Source organism: Saccharomycodes ludwigii, chromosome VI, assembly GCF_020623625.1.
Source record: "Saccharomycodes ludwigii strain NBRC 1722 chromosome VI, whole genome shotgun sequence".
In the NCBI taxonomy this organism is placed as follows: Eukaryota; Fungi; Ascomycota; class Saccharomycetes; order Saccharomycodales; family Saccharomycodaceae; genus Saccharomycodes; species Saccharomycodes ludwigii.
In genome coordinates this window covers 461,111-476,364 of record NC_060205.1, presented here as the reverse complement: position 1 = coordinate 476,364, position 15,254 = coordinate 461,111, and the positions used below count along the sequence as shown (strand labels likewise).

The 15,254-nt window shown below is 32.6% G+C and overlaps 7 protein-coding genes across 7 annotated transcripts; 3 read left to right on the top strand and 4 right to left on the bottom strand.

Annotated features, from left to right (window-relative positions):
* Window positions 1-94: 94 nt before the first annotated feature.
* Window positions 95-1,939, bottom strand: SRP101 (Signal recognition particle receptor subunit alpha; the record flags this gene model as incomplete). The annotated part of the gene is made up of 1 exon (XM_046079413.1): window positions 95-1,939. One exon carries the CDS (start codon window positions 1,937-1,939, stop codon window positions 95-97), a length of 1,845 nt encoding a protein of 614 aa, XP_045933111.1.
* Window positions 1,940-2,535: 596 nt separating this feature from the next.
* On the top strand, window positions 2,536-4,041 carry SCDLUD_004606 (uncharacterized protein; the record flags this gene model as incomplete). The annotated part of the gene is made up of 1 exon (XM_046079414.1): window positions 2,536-4,041. The coding sequence occupies one exon, from the start codon at window positions 2,536-2,538 to the stop codon at window positions 4,039-4,041; it is 1,506 nt and encodes a 501-aa protein (XP_045933110.1).
* A 119-nt stretch (window positions 4,042-4,160) lies between these two features.
* On the bottom strand, window positions 4,161-5,630 carry BCD1 (Bcd1p; the record flags this gene model as incomplete). Its single annotated transcript, XM_046079415.1, has 1 exon — window positions 4,161-5,630. One exon carries the CDS (start codon window positions 5,628-5,630, stop codon window positions 4,161-4,163), a length of 1,470 nt encoding a protein of 489 aa, XP_045933109.1.
* A 1,047-nt stretch (window positions 5,631-6,677) lies between these two features.
* On the top strand, window positions 6,678-7,020 carry VMA10 (H(+)-transporting V1 sector ATPase subunit G; the record flags this gene model as incomplete). The annotated part of the gene is made up of 1 exon (XM_046079416.1): window positions 6,678-7,020. A coding segment is annotated over one exon (342 nt), but the record flags the coding sequence as incomplete, so codon positions are not given.
* A 589-nt stretch (window positions 7,021-7,609) lies between these two features.
* Window positions 7,610-9,517, top strand: MSC7 (meiotic recombination directing protein; the record flags this gene model as incomplete). The annotated part of the gene is made up of 1 exon (XM_046079417.1): window positions 7,610-9,517. The coding sequence occupies one exon, from the start codon at window positions 7,610-7,612 to the stop codon at window positions 9,515-9,517; it is 1,908 nt and encodes a 635-aa protein (XP_045933107.1).
* Window positions 9,518-9,650: 133 nt separating this feature from the next.
* Window positions 9,651-10,460, bottom strand: RRF1 (Rrf1p; the record flags this gene model as incomplete). Its single annotated transcript, XM_046079418.1, has 1 exon — window positions 9,651-10,460. The coding sequence occupies one exon, from the start codon at window positions 10,458-10,460 to the stop codon at window positions 9,651-9,653; it is 810 nt and encodes a 269-aa protein (XP_045933106.1).
* Window positions 10,461-11,047: 587 nt separating this feature from the next.
* Window positions 11,048-15,037, bottom strand: SSD1 (mRNA-binding translational repressor SSD1; the record flags this gene model as incomplete). Its single annotated transcript, XM_046079419.1, has 1 exon — window positions 11,048-15,037. One exon carries the CDS (start codon window positions 15,035-15,037, stop codon window positions 11,048-11,050), a length of 3,990 nt encoding a protein of 1,329 aa, XP_045933105.1.
* Window positions 15,038-15,254: the final 217 nt, after the last annotated feature.

The window sequence follows — 15,254 nt, the reverse complement described above, 5'->3', positions numbered from 1 at the left end:
TTTATTTTAATTTGTTTATCTATTTATTTATATGATTATTTGTATGGGAAATACGTAAATTTATATACGTACACACACACACACACACAACTGTTTAATACGATAGAAGGGTATTAACAGCCCAAGAGACACTTAATGTACGTATATCAGTGTAAGTTTGGCCCACACCGATAAACAAAATAGGGATGTGTGTTGCATATACCATATTAACCATGGTACCCAACATATCACCAACCGTGTCACATTTGGATATAATTAAAAAATCCAAATTTCTATTTTTGCCAAAAGCTGCATTGAAATTTTTAGCTTGTTGAACGGAGTCAGTACCAACCAAGGCTTCACCAACCATAATAATCTTGTCAGGCTTCGCTTGTTCAGCAAATGTCTTCAATGGCGACATTAACGTAGCGTCGTTATGTCTTCTACCAGCGGTGTCCATCAAAACAATATCAAACTTGTTCTCGCTGGCGTACTTGATGGCTTGTTTGGCAGTTTTGGTAACTAAATCAGAGCCACCATACCCTGCTTCAAATAATTCAACAAAATCGTTACCAGACTTACCTCTCGTATTTTTGGAGCCACGAACATGAGTAGAATCAGTCAATTCAGCCAAATTCTCCACGTGCACTCTAAGCTGTTCCACAGCACCAGATCTAAATGTATCACAGGCAACAATCAAAACTTTGAAATTGTTTTGTAGCAGCCAAAACGCCAATTTAGACAAGTTGGTTGATTTTCCAACGCCATTAACACCAACAACACTAAACACATAAGGGCTCGAGGGATCTAATCTACGTTTTTTTTGAATTTCATGCAACAAATCTATGGATACACCTGGTGTTAGTAGCGTAGTTAATGTTTTGCTCAAGGACTCCTTTGCAGTAGACTCCACACTTGTCCAGTTAGCAGTTGTAGAACCAACCAAGTCCTTCTTGATCTGAGACATCAAATAATTGGCGACTTCTGGTGCCACGTTTTTCGCAATTAAATTTTTTTCGAATTTTTTCGTAACTTGACTCAAATCTTCATCGGTAATTTTTTTGTTTCCCAAAAATTTATTTTGTAACAAGTTAAAAATACCAGTACTTTTAGAGCTGTCATTTTTGTTTGTTTTTTTAGTAAGCTGAGTGTCTGATAGTAAATCATCTACTTCTTTAATTAAGAAATCGCCATTAGCATTTCTGCCACCAAACTCAGAGCTGTCTATATCTTGAATTAATTCTTTGTTGCTAGTGGCATTATTACTGGTATGTTCTGCATCATCAGGCATTTGGCTGAAATCTAAACCATTTGCATCCACACCAGATTCGTCCAAGGAACCATCTATATTCCATTTTCTTGATTTGTTACCGGTAGTATTTTTCTTGTTTGAATTACTTTTACCTTGTTTACTGTTGTTATTATAGGCCTGATTAGCCTTCTGTTTGATATCTGGTCCCATATTCCCATTGATCAATAATTTTTTTGAATTTTTATTCAAGATTTCTTCATATTTAACTTTGAAATAAGGCCTGAATTTTTCTTCCAAAATATCCAAATTATTACTATTTTCATTATCGCCATCCATAATGTTTGAGTTGCTATTCCAATACAAAGTAATTTTTTCAGTCAAGTCCAATGATTCCCATAATCTTTCTCCAAGCTGCAAAAGATCTAAGGCCATTTGGTCCCAGACATGAGGTTGATTGGAACTATTGGGATAAAGAACCACAAATCGAATTTTTGGTTTATTGATAACTGTTTTAAATTTAGCTTTATAATTTTTGCTTAAGATGATGGAATTGTTATTTGTATCATTACCACCGATCAAATAATCTGAGATTAACGAATTTATAAGTAAAGTTATTTGTTTCTTGTCCTCGTTTAAAGTATAATATACATGGCCATAATCATCGAAAATAATGAATTGTTCGATCTTTTGTTGTTGTGCCTGAGACATATTGAGTAATATTTGTTCCGTTAACGTTTGATGGTGATGATCGTAGAATCGATCTTTTGAAAGCAACAAAAGTTATAGAGGTATCTGACTTTGAAGAGGGAGAAAAGGAAAATAAAATCTGTGAGATAAAATCAAATCTTTAAGTTAAAAAGTTTCCAATTTTAAGAAAGCCACTTAAAAAAAAAAAAAGAGAAAAATGGCTGATTAGTCCGATAAGATGTTTTCCAACTATCGGACAAAACAGTACAACATTTCCTTTTTTTTTTTTATTGTTGAAAAAAAGAAAAAAAAAAAAATAATCTTTTTTTTTTTTTAAATGTTGAAAAAACCATCTTGCATTTTTTTAATTTGTAAACGACAAAAGAAATTTATAACTTAAACGCTGTGAAAAATGGCCAATGAATATTTATATATATTTTATACACTAGCACAACTTTCCATTCAATATTTCTCATATCTTCTTTTATTATTATTATTATCATTATTATTATCATTATTTTTATATCTGCTTTTTAAATCAAAAAAGAATATACATACATATATATAAAAACGAAAAAAAAAAAAAAAATAATAACAATATCTAGAAAATAACGGATATGTCGTCCTCTAACACTACTATACCTGAGTTCGATGTAACACCATTTTTAAACAATAAAGAAATCTTTCCCGATGTGCCAGTGGTTGATAAAGAAAGAAGGCTGCGTAAGCCATCAGCACATGATCCACAAATAATACATATTTTGAAAAAAATAAATCCAGCCAAAGCTATTTTTAATATTATCATCCCGTTGTACTGTCTATTCATTTTAATCTTTTCAAGACCCAGATTCCCAGATTCAACTTTATTTTTAATCATCTGCATTACATACTACTTTTTAACCATCTCGTGCTTTTCTATAGGGTATCATCGATACTTCACACACCATAGTTTTCAATGTACCGCTTTAATCCAATACATTTTTGCCATTTTTGGTGCATCCATTGGGATGGGGTCCATTTGGGAGTTTAGTGCGCAACATTTGTTGCATCATAGATTTGTAGACACAGAAAAGGACCCATTCAATAAAAAATATGGTTGGTTATTTCATATGTGGGGCCATAATTTGTTTTATGGAAATAAAAAAGCAGAAAGGGCGTATTTACAGATGATGAGTGATATTTCCAAAGTTGTTTATAACCACAAGACGTTTAATAATATAATCCTTTGGCAACATGAAAATTATGGAGCATTGTTATTAATTACACTCTTTGTGATACCTCTTATAGTAAGTTTTAGTGTTAAGCATGAAGTGATTGATATATGGACTAGCGTGTTCTATTTAGGCTTATGTAGAATGAGCATTATTCAACAGCAATGGTTATTAGCAGAGACTTTAGGACATCATTTCCCCAAAATACTAAGTAATCAAAACTATGATGACACAAACTCAAGTTTGAATATGAGCTCACAAAATCTTTTCCTAACGACTATCTTTGGAATTTTAACATTTGGTGAGACACAGCACAATTATCATCATGAATTTTCTTCGGATTACAGAAATTCCAATAAGTGGTACGTAATTGATCCAAACAAGTATATTGTGTTTTTATTAAACAAGTTTGGCTTAGTCTGGAAATTAAATAAAACTGATCCAAAACAAGTTAAGCAGGCGGAATTACAGCAAGAACAGCGTATTTTGGATAAATGGAAGTCCAAACTCAATTGGGGTGTTCCAATCGATAAGTTACCGATCTTGACACCTCAGCAATTTACTAAAATGGCTAAAAGGGAATTTCAGCTAAATAAACGCGCTTTGGTTTGTATTGAAGGTATTGTACATGACGTCACACCCTGGATTAATGATCATCCTGGTGGTCCAGCACTATTAACTAGTGCTATTGGGAAAGATGCGACTTTGGCATTTAATGGTGCAGTTTACTCACATTCTTCTGCTGCTAGAAATGTGTTGGCAAATATGCGAATAGCTGTTGTTATATCAGAAAGTCAGAATAATGTGGTTTGGGGTGAATCTACTAGTAATAATAAGGATGTTGATCGTGTAAGATTAGAACGAAAAAGACACATAGACAGAAAAACACATTATGCAGCAGGTGCCGCCTGATATGTATGAATTTTTAATCGATTATTTATCGTCATTAGTAGCTGTATAGCGCTTGTTTAAATAGGTTACAAAAATATAATTTAATATATATATTTTATGCCCCCCCCCTCTTTCGACTATCAATCTGCCAAGAAATCTAAAGTTATACCTGGTTCATATTCATCATCATCATCATCATCTGAATATTCAATATCTTCATTGCTTGGGGTAATCAAGTTATTTTTTATAGATTTAGTTTCTTTTTTAATTTGATTTTCCTTAATTTCATTTCCAAAGACTTCTGGTTTCTTAGCAATATCGGGTTTATTTGATGCTTCCTCCGTGGGTTCATCATCTGAGCTGTTATCATCACTATCTTCCGTGTTTTTTTGCTCTTGTCGTCCTTCTTCAATTATATTAAAACCATCAAATTTCCCGCCATTTACGCTAATAAATATGGTTGGAAACTCAATACATTTCTCATTTAAAAAGATTTCGCCCAGTTTCAAGCCTTCAGTTAGAAATATTTCTTTCAAATTCTTACTATCCATGTAACCATTAACATACTTTGGAAAATCTTTGATATATATTTTTAACTTGCCCGTCTCCGTTAGTTTCATTAATCTTTGTTGAATTATTTTTTTAGCAGTTGTTATATCATTTTCAGTATTAGCTGGAGGAATATTTTCAGGTAAAAATACCATCTTGTGTTCGTTTTGCCTATCTCCATCCTTATCAGCAGTACCACAATTGTTATCTACTGTCGTATCCGTGGTCTTTGCATTTACAGATCTATCATTGGTATATACATGGTCTTGCTCCTGATCTGATTTAGCAACATTCACCCTCATATTGCTCTTTTCTTGGTTCAATATATTTTCATTAATAATGGAAAAACATACTTTTCTACAGTTTGCTAAAATTTTTAACAATTCATCATTTTCATTATTTCTGTGTGTATAAAAATTGATCAATTTATTGGTCTCAGTAGCATTATCAACATCGTTGGAACAAATTACCCATTCGATTGTCCATAGAAAACTTTGTAAGTTATTATCCCACTTACTTTTATTCATATTGGATCTTTTCATACCCTTAGGTAATAAAATACATTTACAACCTCTTCTAGTAATCATATCAACTTGAGGTTCACCATAATGATTGTTGTTACTGGTTTCGGTATTATTTTTCCTATACAATTGCAATGTTTTCTTATTTTTAATTCTGCCATCCTGTTTTACGATGGATAATTTTCTATTTAGATTTATTAGAAAATTATAATCTCTTTGAACCAAAACATTGTTTTCTTCCTCCTCATTTTCTCCTTTTCCTTCCTCTCTGGTGATAGAATCATGTTTTCTTTTCTTTTTGCTCAGGGTTTTTATTTCATCGCTACTTACATATTCTGTGGGATCATACTGTTTGCCTGAACAATTGAGGGTCAATTTATGCATTTTGGAACAAGGTAATGAACATGTTTTCACGAAGCATCTGGGACATTTATATTTAAAGGTTTGTTTTTGACATATGCTACATAATTTGGGATTATTTTTCATGGCTGTGACATTATTAGAAGTATTGAGATTCTCATTGAGGTCTTTTGAGCACATTGGTTAGGTGTTTATCGATAAAAAAGGATATAATTGTAGTGAGATATGTGATGGTAATAATTATTATTTAGTTGTTATTTCTATACAACAGATGGATTATTTTAATGATGGAAAAGAGAAAATAAAAGGCCAAGTAACAAATTTGAGTAGTATGCTTTTACTTTTCAGTTGTAGCAAAGTTATTATTTAATTCGGGGCAAACTACAAAAATAAAAAGAAACGTTTTGTTTTGTTTTGTTTTGTTTTGTTTTTCATGACAGAATTTATCCGCTTCTCATCTTATCCGGCTATCCGAGAATACAGAAAGGACAAATTGAAATCGGTTATTAAATCTATTAGAACGGACATTCGGATGTATTATTTACATGGACATGGTTCATAGATAATATATATTTTTTTTTTTTATTTTTGGTTGTAAAAAAAAGGAAAAAAAAGAAAAAGAAAAAGAAAAAAAAAAAAGGCAGCAAAGATTTTACTATTGAATTATATTAAATTGTACTTTGTTGCAAATTTAAAAATTGTTTTCTCTAACAAACTTTTACTTATTTCTTAACTATAACTAAAATATAATAATAATATTAATAGAAAAAAAAAAAAAAAGAAAAAAAAAGTATACACTAAAGAGTTTCCAAGAAAGAATACAAAATGGTACGTATTTACAATCAATTTTATCAAGTAAGGAATAACAACATATATAACAAATACACAACTAGAAAACAATTTAGACATCCATAAATCTACATGTATTATTTGAATCGCTTTTATTAAAGAACAATCCAATAGTAATTTATTGTGAAAAAAATAGTTTTTCTGAAATATATTAAATTTTATTTCATTTGTTATTTATTTATTTATTTATTATTATTGTTAATCCTTCCTTCCTTCCTTCTCCCTTTTTCCATAACATAATTGTTGTACAGGACCCGTTTTACTAACAACTGAATCAAAATGGACAATAAGACACCAATTTATATTATTTTTAATGATTAAAATGGTAATTCTAGGGGTTTTTTTTTTTGTCTTTCTTATTTATATTATTGGATTATAGTCTCAATCGAATGGTATCGCTACTTTATTAAAAACTGAAAAAGATGCACAAAAAATAGTTGCAGAAGCCAGACAATATAGACAAGATAAATTGAAACAAGCTAAAAAGGATGCATTGGATGAAATACAAAAATACAAAACTGCTAAAGAACAAGAATTAAAAGATTTTGAAGCTAAGAACGCAGGAAGTGTTGGTGATTTGGAAAAATCTGCCGAACAAGGTATTCAAGGCGACTTAAAGGAGATTCAACAACAGAGTAACGCTAAGAAAAATGATGTCGTTAATTTATTAGTTGGAGCTGTCACTAAACCAAGCGCTGAAATCCATATTAATGCCAAATAAGCCAAGAAACAGAAGAATAAAGAGGACGAGTATATACATCGTTCTACTAATTTTTTTTTTTCCTGAAAAAAACAACTGTTTTGTAGCCTCCTTTTTCATTTTTTCATATAGAATATTTATTTGAATATCTATTTAGATGTCTTAATAACATATATATATATATATATACATTTTTTTTTTTTTTCTTTTTTTTTAATTTAAGAAAAAAAAACATCCAGTAAAAATGACTTGCTGAATGTTCAATTTTTTATCGTTTATGAAAAGAAAATAAAAAAATAAAAAATAAAAAAAAAAAGCAAGGATTTTTTATCAAGAAATTCCCCTCGATTACAAATTCAATTTTATTTTTTTTTTATTTTTTAAAAAGTATCTAAAATTTCGTTTATATCCATTAAAAAGAAATATATTTATATATAAACTACCATCTTTTATAATTGTCTTTTCTTCTTCTCCCTTCCCTCTTTTTCTTAATCTAACGCTTTTATCTATCCTTCTTGAATTAAGAACACTAGTTCATTCATCTAGTAAATCGATACAAATTGACCTTTTCTTGGTGGTAGAAACAATATTCTCAAACATCCCAGTCACAATGTCCATCCAGAATATTATCCACAAATGCCCTCCTGCAAACTATATTTTCAACTTACTCACCGATAACAGCGATGGTTCAATTAGTTCCAAAATATTACTAATTTGCGCATCCCTATTAATTATATTATTATTTAACAAAAAGATATTACCTTGCAATTGCAAAGCTAGCAATTATGTCACTCCAATTAAATTTGAATATGCAGTACCAGACGAAGCCAAGCCAAATTGGAAGGGTAAGAGAATTCCCAATACCAATGTTTATAATGAAGATGATCCAACACATCTTCAATGTTATTGTCCAGCAACCGGCCAGTTCTTAAGCAGATTTGATAATATGACCAAATTAGATATGGACAAATTGATTTCCAAATGTTCAATTGCTCAAAAGTCATGGAAGTCAACTACTTTTAAACAAAGATTGCAGGTTTTGAGTACTTTACATAATTACATCTTACATCATCAGGATGAGATTGCCAGAGTTTGTTGTCGTGATAGTGGTAAGACCATGTTAGATGCCAGTATGGGCGAAATCTTAGTGACTTTGGAAAAAATCACCTGGATTATTGAACATGGTGTTGATGTCTTAACTAAAGAAGATAAAAGACCAGGACCAACAAATTTTTTCATGCAATTTTATAAAGGAGCAAAAGTAGTATACGAACCATTAGGTGTTGTTGCCGCCATTGTTAGTTGGAATTATCCCTTCCACAATTTGTTGGGTCCCATTGTGGCTGCTATCTTTGCTGGTAATGGTATTGTAGTTAAATGTTCCGAACAAGTCGTTTGGTCATCTGTTTACTTTATTAAACTAGTTAAAAAAGTCTTGGAAATTTGTGGCCATGACCCAAACTTGGTTCAATTATGCTATTGTTTCCCACCAAATATTGAAAGCAAGCTAAGCGATGACAGTGGTAAGAGTACTGCAGACTATTTTACATCACACCCCACTTTCAAGCATATTACTTTTATTGGGAGCAAGCCAGTGGCTCACCACGTTTTGAAGCAAGCTGCCGAAACAATCACTCCTGTAGTTGTTGAGTTGGGTGGTAAGGATTCTTTTATTTGTCTGGATAGTGTCCAAGATTTAAACAAATTATCCTCTATTATTATGAGAGGTACTTTCCAATCTTCCGGCCAAAACTGTATTGGTATTGAAAGAGTCATTGTAGCCAATTCCAAATACGATGAATTAGTTAACATTTTAGAAAAAAGAGTCGCTAGCCTAAGATTGGGTTCCGATATTGATGACTTATTGGAAAACATTGACATGGGTGCCATGATCAGCGATAACAGGTTTGAACAGTTGGAACTTTTGGTTAAGGACGCTGTGAATAAAGGTGCAAGGTTGCTATATGGTGGTTCCAGATTTTGTCATCCAAACTTTCCGCAAGGTCATTATTTTCAACCAACTTTGTTAGTCGATGTCACACCAGAAATGGATATTGCTACTAACGAAGTCTTTGGTCCAATTTTGACTGTTTTGAAAGGTGGAAATGATTTGAATAATATTATAAAAGTTTCCAATAGCTCACCATTTGGTTTGGGTGGTTCTGTTTTCGGTAAATACGAAGATTGTTGTTATGTAGCTGACAAATTGATTACAGGTAATGTTGCCATTAACGATTTTGCCACGTTTTATGTTTGCCAATTACCATTCGGTGGATGTAATGGTTCAGGGTATGGTAAATTTGGTGGAGAAGAAGGTTTGTTAGGGTTGTGCAATGCCAAGAGTATTTGCTACGACAAGTTACCATTTGTCTCCACACAGATCCCTGCTCCATTGAACTATCCTATTAAGGACAATGAAGTGGCTTGGCAGTTTGTAAAAGCTATGAATACAGCTTCTTACACTTGGAGTTTGTGGGAAAGAATCAAAAATATTTTCAAGTTGGCAAAAAATGCATGAAAAGCATCCTGTGTTTATTATTTTTCTAAATTATATACATGGTATATTAAATCACAAATAAGTGTTTATTTTATTTTATGTAATTTTTCCTCCCCCCCCCCTCTCTTCACCACTCCCCATCTAAATGACAATTTTATTTCATAATGTTTTTCTCAGCCTGTTTGAACTGTTCATGTAACTTGGAAACAAAATCTTTATGTATTTTCTCAACTTCTTGAATACATTTCTTAACATCCTGATTTTTCTGATCAAATTCCTTTAAATCCTTCATATATTTGCTCCTTACAGAGGATAAAGAACCACTCTTATTGGTATTTTTAAAGTCTTCGAAAATCCTCTTCAATTCTTTGGCCAACTTGTTTCTGCTTTCAGAGGTTACTGGTGGTAAAGAAATCTTCAATTGTTGTTCGTTATCAGGCAGTCTTTCTGGATTTAAATTCATTCCAGATCCCAGGATTGCACTAATTACATTTTTAGTGTTACTAGGATCGAAAACAGTAACTATAAACATATTACGGCCCTTTGTTGTAGTTGTAGCAACATCAACAAATTTAGAGCTCCCAACCATCAATTTATCAAAGATCTTCGGATTGCTCAATCCCATTTTAGATTCGTTAATCTTTTTTTTGTGCAACTCTAAAATCTCATTCATTTCACAAGCAACATTTTTCTGATAATCCTTGATGTTTAAAGTAACTGTTTCTTCAGCATCCGCAGGTTGTTGTTCATCTGTTTTTTTTTTATTTTTGGAACTCTTTGGTTTTTTGGCAAACCTGTATGAAACTGTTGAAAATAAGTTATTTTTTTGACCAAAAAAAAATAAAGAATTTGATGTTCCTAGCTGTTTTAATAAGAAAACATTTCTATAGATGTTTTTATCAGCTCTTTTAATTCTGATGAAATTAGTGATAAGGGCTCTTTTGGCATGTGTAAACAGCATCATTTTTGTTTGGATGTTTTATTACTTGTTAGGAATCCTTTCAAAGTTTAACTTATGTCGGGGGGGTTTTTTTTTTTTTTTTTAAGCAAATGTGTAAATAATTTACATTGGAAAGTAGTTTGGAACGAAAATATCCAGGAAGAAAAAAAACTGAGAAAAAAAAAAAAAAAAAAAAAAAAAAAAAAAGTATCCCTTTCATAACGTATATCAGTACATGCTGTCATGTCAATATTGGTTATAAAAGAGGCAACACTTAAACATATCTCAACTTTAAGTGGTATGTCAAGAAAGTTAAATAAAAATTTGAAAAACTATATATGTACATGCATAATTATACGCATATATAATTATAGCACGTCATTATCAGACAGATAAACATAAACATAAACAAATATATATATATATATATATATACATATAATAAGCATAATCGTTACTAAAATAAAAATAAAAAAAAATATATATATATAAAAAGGAAAAAAAAAAAAAAAGGGAGAGGAAAGGGAAATCTAGGACTACAATAGAATCATTCAATCATAAGTTTAAAACAAGAAGAATAGTAAGTTTGATCTAAATCTTCAAAAATATATTTAGCTATTACTACCGGCCTTATTATACGATTGCAAAAATGGGTTTAATGCACGAACAGATAAACATGGTAAAGCCATACCGATTTCTGCTCTTAACAAAATTGGAACCTGTTTTAATTCACGAATTTCTTGAATATAACTTTCTCCGCCTTCGATCCTTGTTGTAGTATATTTCAAATACTGCTCCAATGGAGAAGATTCGGGTGTTCTCGAATTATTTAAAGGAGTGAAATTTGGTGGGGACAATTTCATTGATGAAAATTTCTTTAATAATTCCTCAGATAACATAGGTTTTGATTTCAATTCATTATAAGCAATCTCAACACTAGTAGACTTGAATTTGTTTCTAATCGAATTCCTATAACTACTTGGCTTTTTCTCATCTGCTGGAATAAAGGTAGCACTATCAACATTTGGTTGCCAGTACAATTCTAAAATCTTATTGACACTATCAAATTCCGCCTTAGTAACCGGTAACTGATCCCCATGGACCCTCTTTTCGATACCAAACTCTGGAATAAACACGTCAAAAGAACTTTCATAAACTTGCGAAACCAAACCCAAGGTTATTAGTTGATCAGTAGAATTACCCATATCATTAATGGCTTTGCATAACAACAGATGAATTGCCTGTTCTTGAGCGTGACAAGAACAATCTTTCTTAAAATTACAATATTCAGCAGTAATCTTTAATGAATCTATATCTTCTTCATATGGAATGTTATTTATAACCGCCTTCAATTGTCTATGAACAACGTGATCAGAATATCTCCTGAATGGTGCTGTAAAATGGGTGTATAGTGGATAATTTAAACTATAATGATCAAATTGATCAGGATCCACCTTGCCAGCTACAAAATATTTGGCCCTCTGTAAAGTCTTAAAAAATAAAATCTCTACACCACATCTAACCCCTGTGTCTTTGATAGCTAACATTGACTTCAGACAGGTTTCAGGTGTAGTCGGATCGATCTCAACGTTTTCAAAATTAGAAATTCTTTGAAAAAAAGACTGTAATTTGGTGCTTAAAGGATGCGATTGTCTCCTTAAAAAGGATAATGGACCCAACTTCGTATATATTATCTCGGCAACAGTATTATTGGCCTTATATTGGAGTTCTCTCAAAACGTAACCATCAGAATTAAAAATGTTCAATGTTGGTTTCACAGACTCATCGTCCAATCCCTCCAACAATGGCAGCCTTGGAGTTAATGAGTCCATATTCAACCGACACTTCATGAAAATACCAGCAATGCTTCTTAATTGTTGAGTAAATTCTGTGCAACCAACATCTAAATCTTCAACATTAACCAATTGAGAGGGGACAACAAAACTTTCCTTAACAACAGTATCAATAACCTCCATAGTTTCAACATTGATACTGTAAACCACAGATATTGTGGCAGATTTCTTACCAACTTCCAATCCTAGCTCCTCATTTACCTTAATGGGCAACAATGCCACATTCTTCTGAGGAATTGAAACCCCTGTAGATCTTTTCCTTGCTCTTCTGTCCAAACTGGATCCACTCTCAATTTGCTCTGTAACATCAACAATGTGGACACCCAACTGTAAAACAGAATCGCCAGTTTTACCGTCAGTACTGGTCTGTAGGTTTAGAGCCAAATCAGATGCAGTAAACGGATTTTGCTTAATAATTGCAATTCCGCCATTTTCTTCGGAGTCAAATATGGGTCTTTTGGCAATAGATTCTTCACTTAACGGAGTGGCCCTAAAAGTGGATTTCTCTACAGCACGGTTTACAGGGTCTAAATATTCATCACACAAGAAATTGTTATCCTTCAAAATGGCCTCCACTTCGGTTTCGGGATCATTAATTTCACCTAATTGGGTAACCAACGTACCAAAAGGATGTAAAGAGGTGATCGGCCAACGTTTAATTCCAGCTACAAACAACTTATTAGCATATTTCTCAGCGTTATCCACAAAATCTTTGGGTGCTTGCTCTGTTGGAATAGCAACCAAAGGGACCTTTTTATCCGTAGGTTTAAACCAAACAATTTTGGGCTTTCTATGTTCATGATTGTTGTTGTTATGTTGTTGCTGTTGTGAAGGCCTTAATAAACCCAAAGTTCCACTAAACAATTGACCCGGAATTCTATCTAAGACAGCAACAATGTGACCAGCGTACAATGGTTTAAATTCATTACTAATCTCTTCTTCTTCGACTAATAGCAAAGATTGGCCTTCAACCTCAACATCGTCATTCTTTTTCTGAGTCGGACGTTGTTTTAAGGAACCTCTTCTCTTCAAACCGGAATTGTTTCCATTATTATTGCCAGTAGTTTGCGAATCAGAATCATAGTTAGAGGTCGAGGAGTTAATACGACCATGGATATGGGATGAAGAGGAGTCTTTGCGGGGCGAAAAAGTGGCATCGTTATGGTAATCTTCACCAGAGTTTAATAAATCTTGTTGAACTTGGCCAGCGTCTTTTCTTCTCTTTTTCTCTTCTTTTTCCTTCTTAGATTCCCAAACATCATCAACACATAACAATTCAACAGCCACCAAGTCACCTTCTAAAGCCCTATTACGATCTTTAGATCCACAAATGAAAACATCAGCATCTAACACCCCATCCGTAGAAACCCAAGCATCAGATCTATTTTTTTTATTAACCCTTAAAGTACCAACAACCAACTTCCCCTCTTGTAACAATTGTGGAATGCTAGCTTGTGGTAAATATGGTACAAACAAAGACTTTCTACCATTACCGTTGTTATTGTTGTTATTCGTGTTATTTGAGGAAGAAGATAAATTAGACTTGTGTCCTGGTTGAAATGGTGGTGTTGGTTCCAATAAAGTGGCTCCGTCTCTTGATAACGACTTTTTATGGAAGGGAGAAAATTGCATATTAGGTTGAATAGAATTGTTCGCATGATTGGTACCACTGCTACTGCTGTTATTATAATTACCTGTATTAAATGCTAAATAATTATTACCACCACCACCTTGTTGTTGTTGTTGTTGGGGCTGTTGCTGTCTCCAATTAGAGTTAATTCCAGAATTTGTTCTAGAATGTGATTTTCTTGGTGAGGTGAAATCATTCATATTTTCACCAGCATTGTTATTGTTGTCGTAATAGTAGTAGTTATTGTTATTGTTGTTCAAAGCAGTAAAATCAACGCTGTGGCTGTTATTATAGTGGGTTCTTGGTGGGAAATGATAATTTTTCCCCGGAGAAGCACTATAGGTGCTACTGTTAGAAGAATTAGTACGACGGTGAGAAAAAGTACTATTATTATTTCCGTTATTGTGGTTGTGGGTATTAGAACTACTAACGGTAGAAGAACTGGACGATACAGAGGACTGGGATGCTGGTGGTGGACCAGGGGGAAACTTAAAGCCGAATTGTTCCTCCTTGCTTACGGCTTTATCAACAATAATAGTAACGTCAGTATTACCTGTAGCATTTGCAGCTCTTTTAGCTTGTTCTTCAGCAGCAGCCTTTTTAGCTTCATTCAATCCTAAAGAATGTCTTCTTGAATGACCATGTCCGCCGCCGCCACCACCAGATGAAATGGATGATACAGAATCATTACCCCTCGTGTGGCGATTAAATTCGTAACCTGAATTATTTCTAGAATGGCTTCTACTGTTTGAACCACCGTTACTGTTATTGTTATTGGTGATGGTGTTATTGGTATTCCTGTTAGGAGATAAATTATATGGTTGTGGAGGAGGAGGTGGTAAAAATGGAACAGTACCATGTGAGTTGTTGTTAGTCATTGCTGCTGCGGCATTTAATTGTTGCTGTTGAGCTAGTAACTGTTGTTGCTGAGCTTGCACCATTTCCAGTTGTCTTTGTAAGGATAATTGTTCAATCATTAGATTAGTCAATTCACTAGGGGATCTTCTATGTGCAATATGAATATGTTTAGGGTTATTGACACCCCCAGTTGTTGTAGCATATTGTTGTTCTACTTCCTTTTTGTTATTGTTGTTATTATTGTGGTTTTGGTTACTCATTTCTGTACGTAAATACTAAAGTAAAAAGTGAAAAAAAAAAAAAAAAAAAAGAGGGAGAGAAAGGGATAGAGATAGGCAGATAGATAGATAGATAGATAGAGAAGGAAATATAAATATATATAGATATATATATATATGTGTGTGTGTGTGTTTGTATGTCTTAGAAAGGAGTGTTTTTTTTTTTTTTTTTTTTTTTTGTTGATATTATAAAATATAT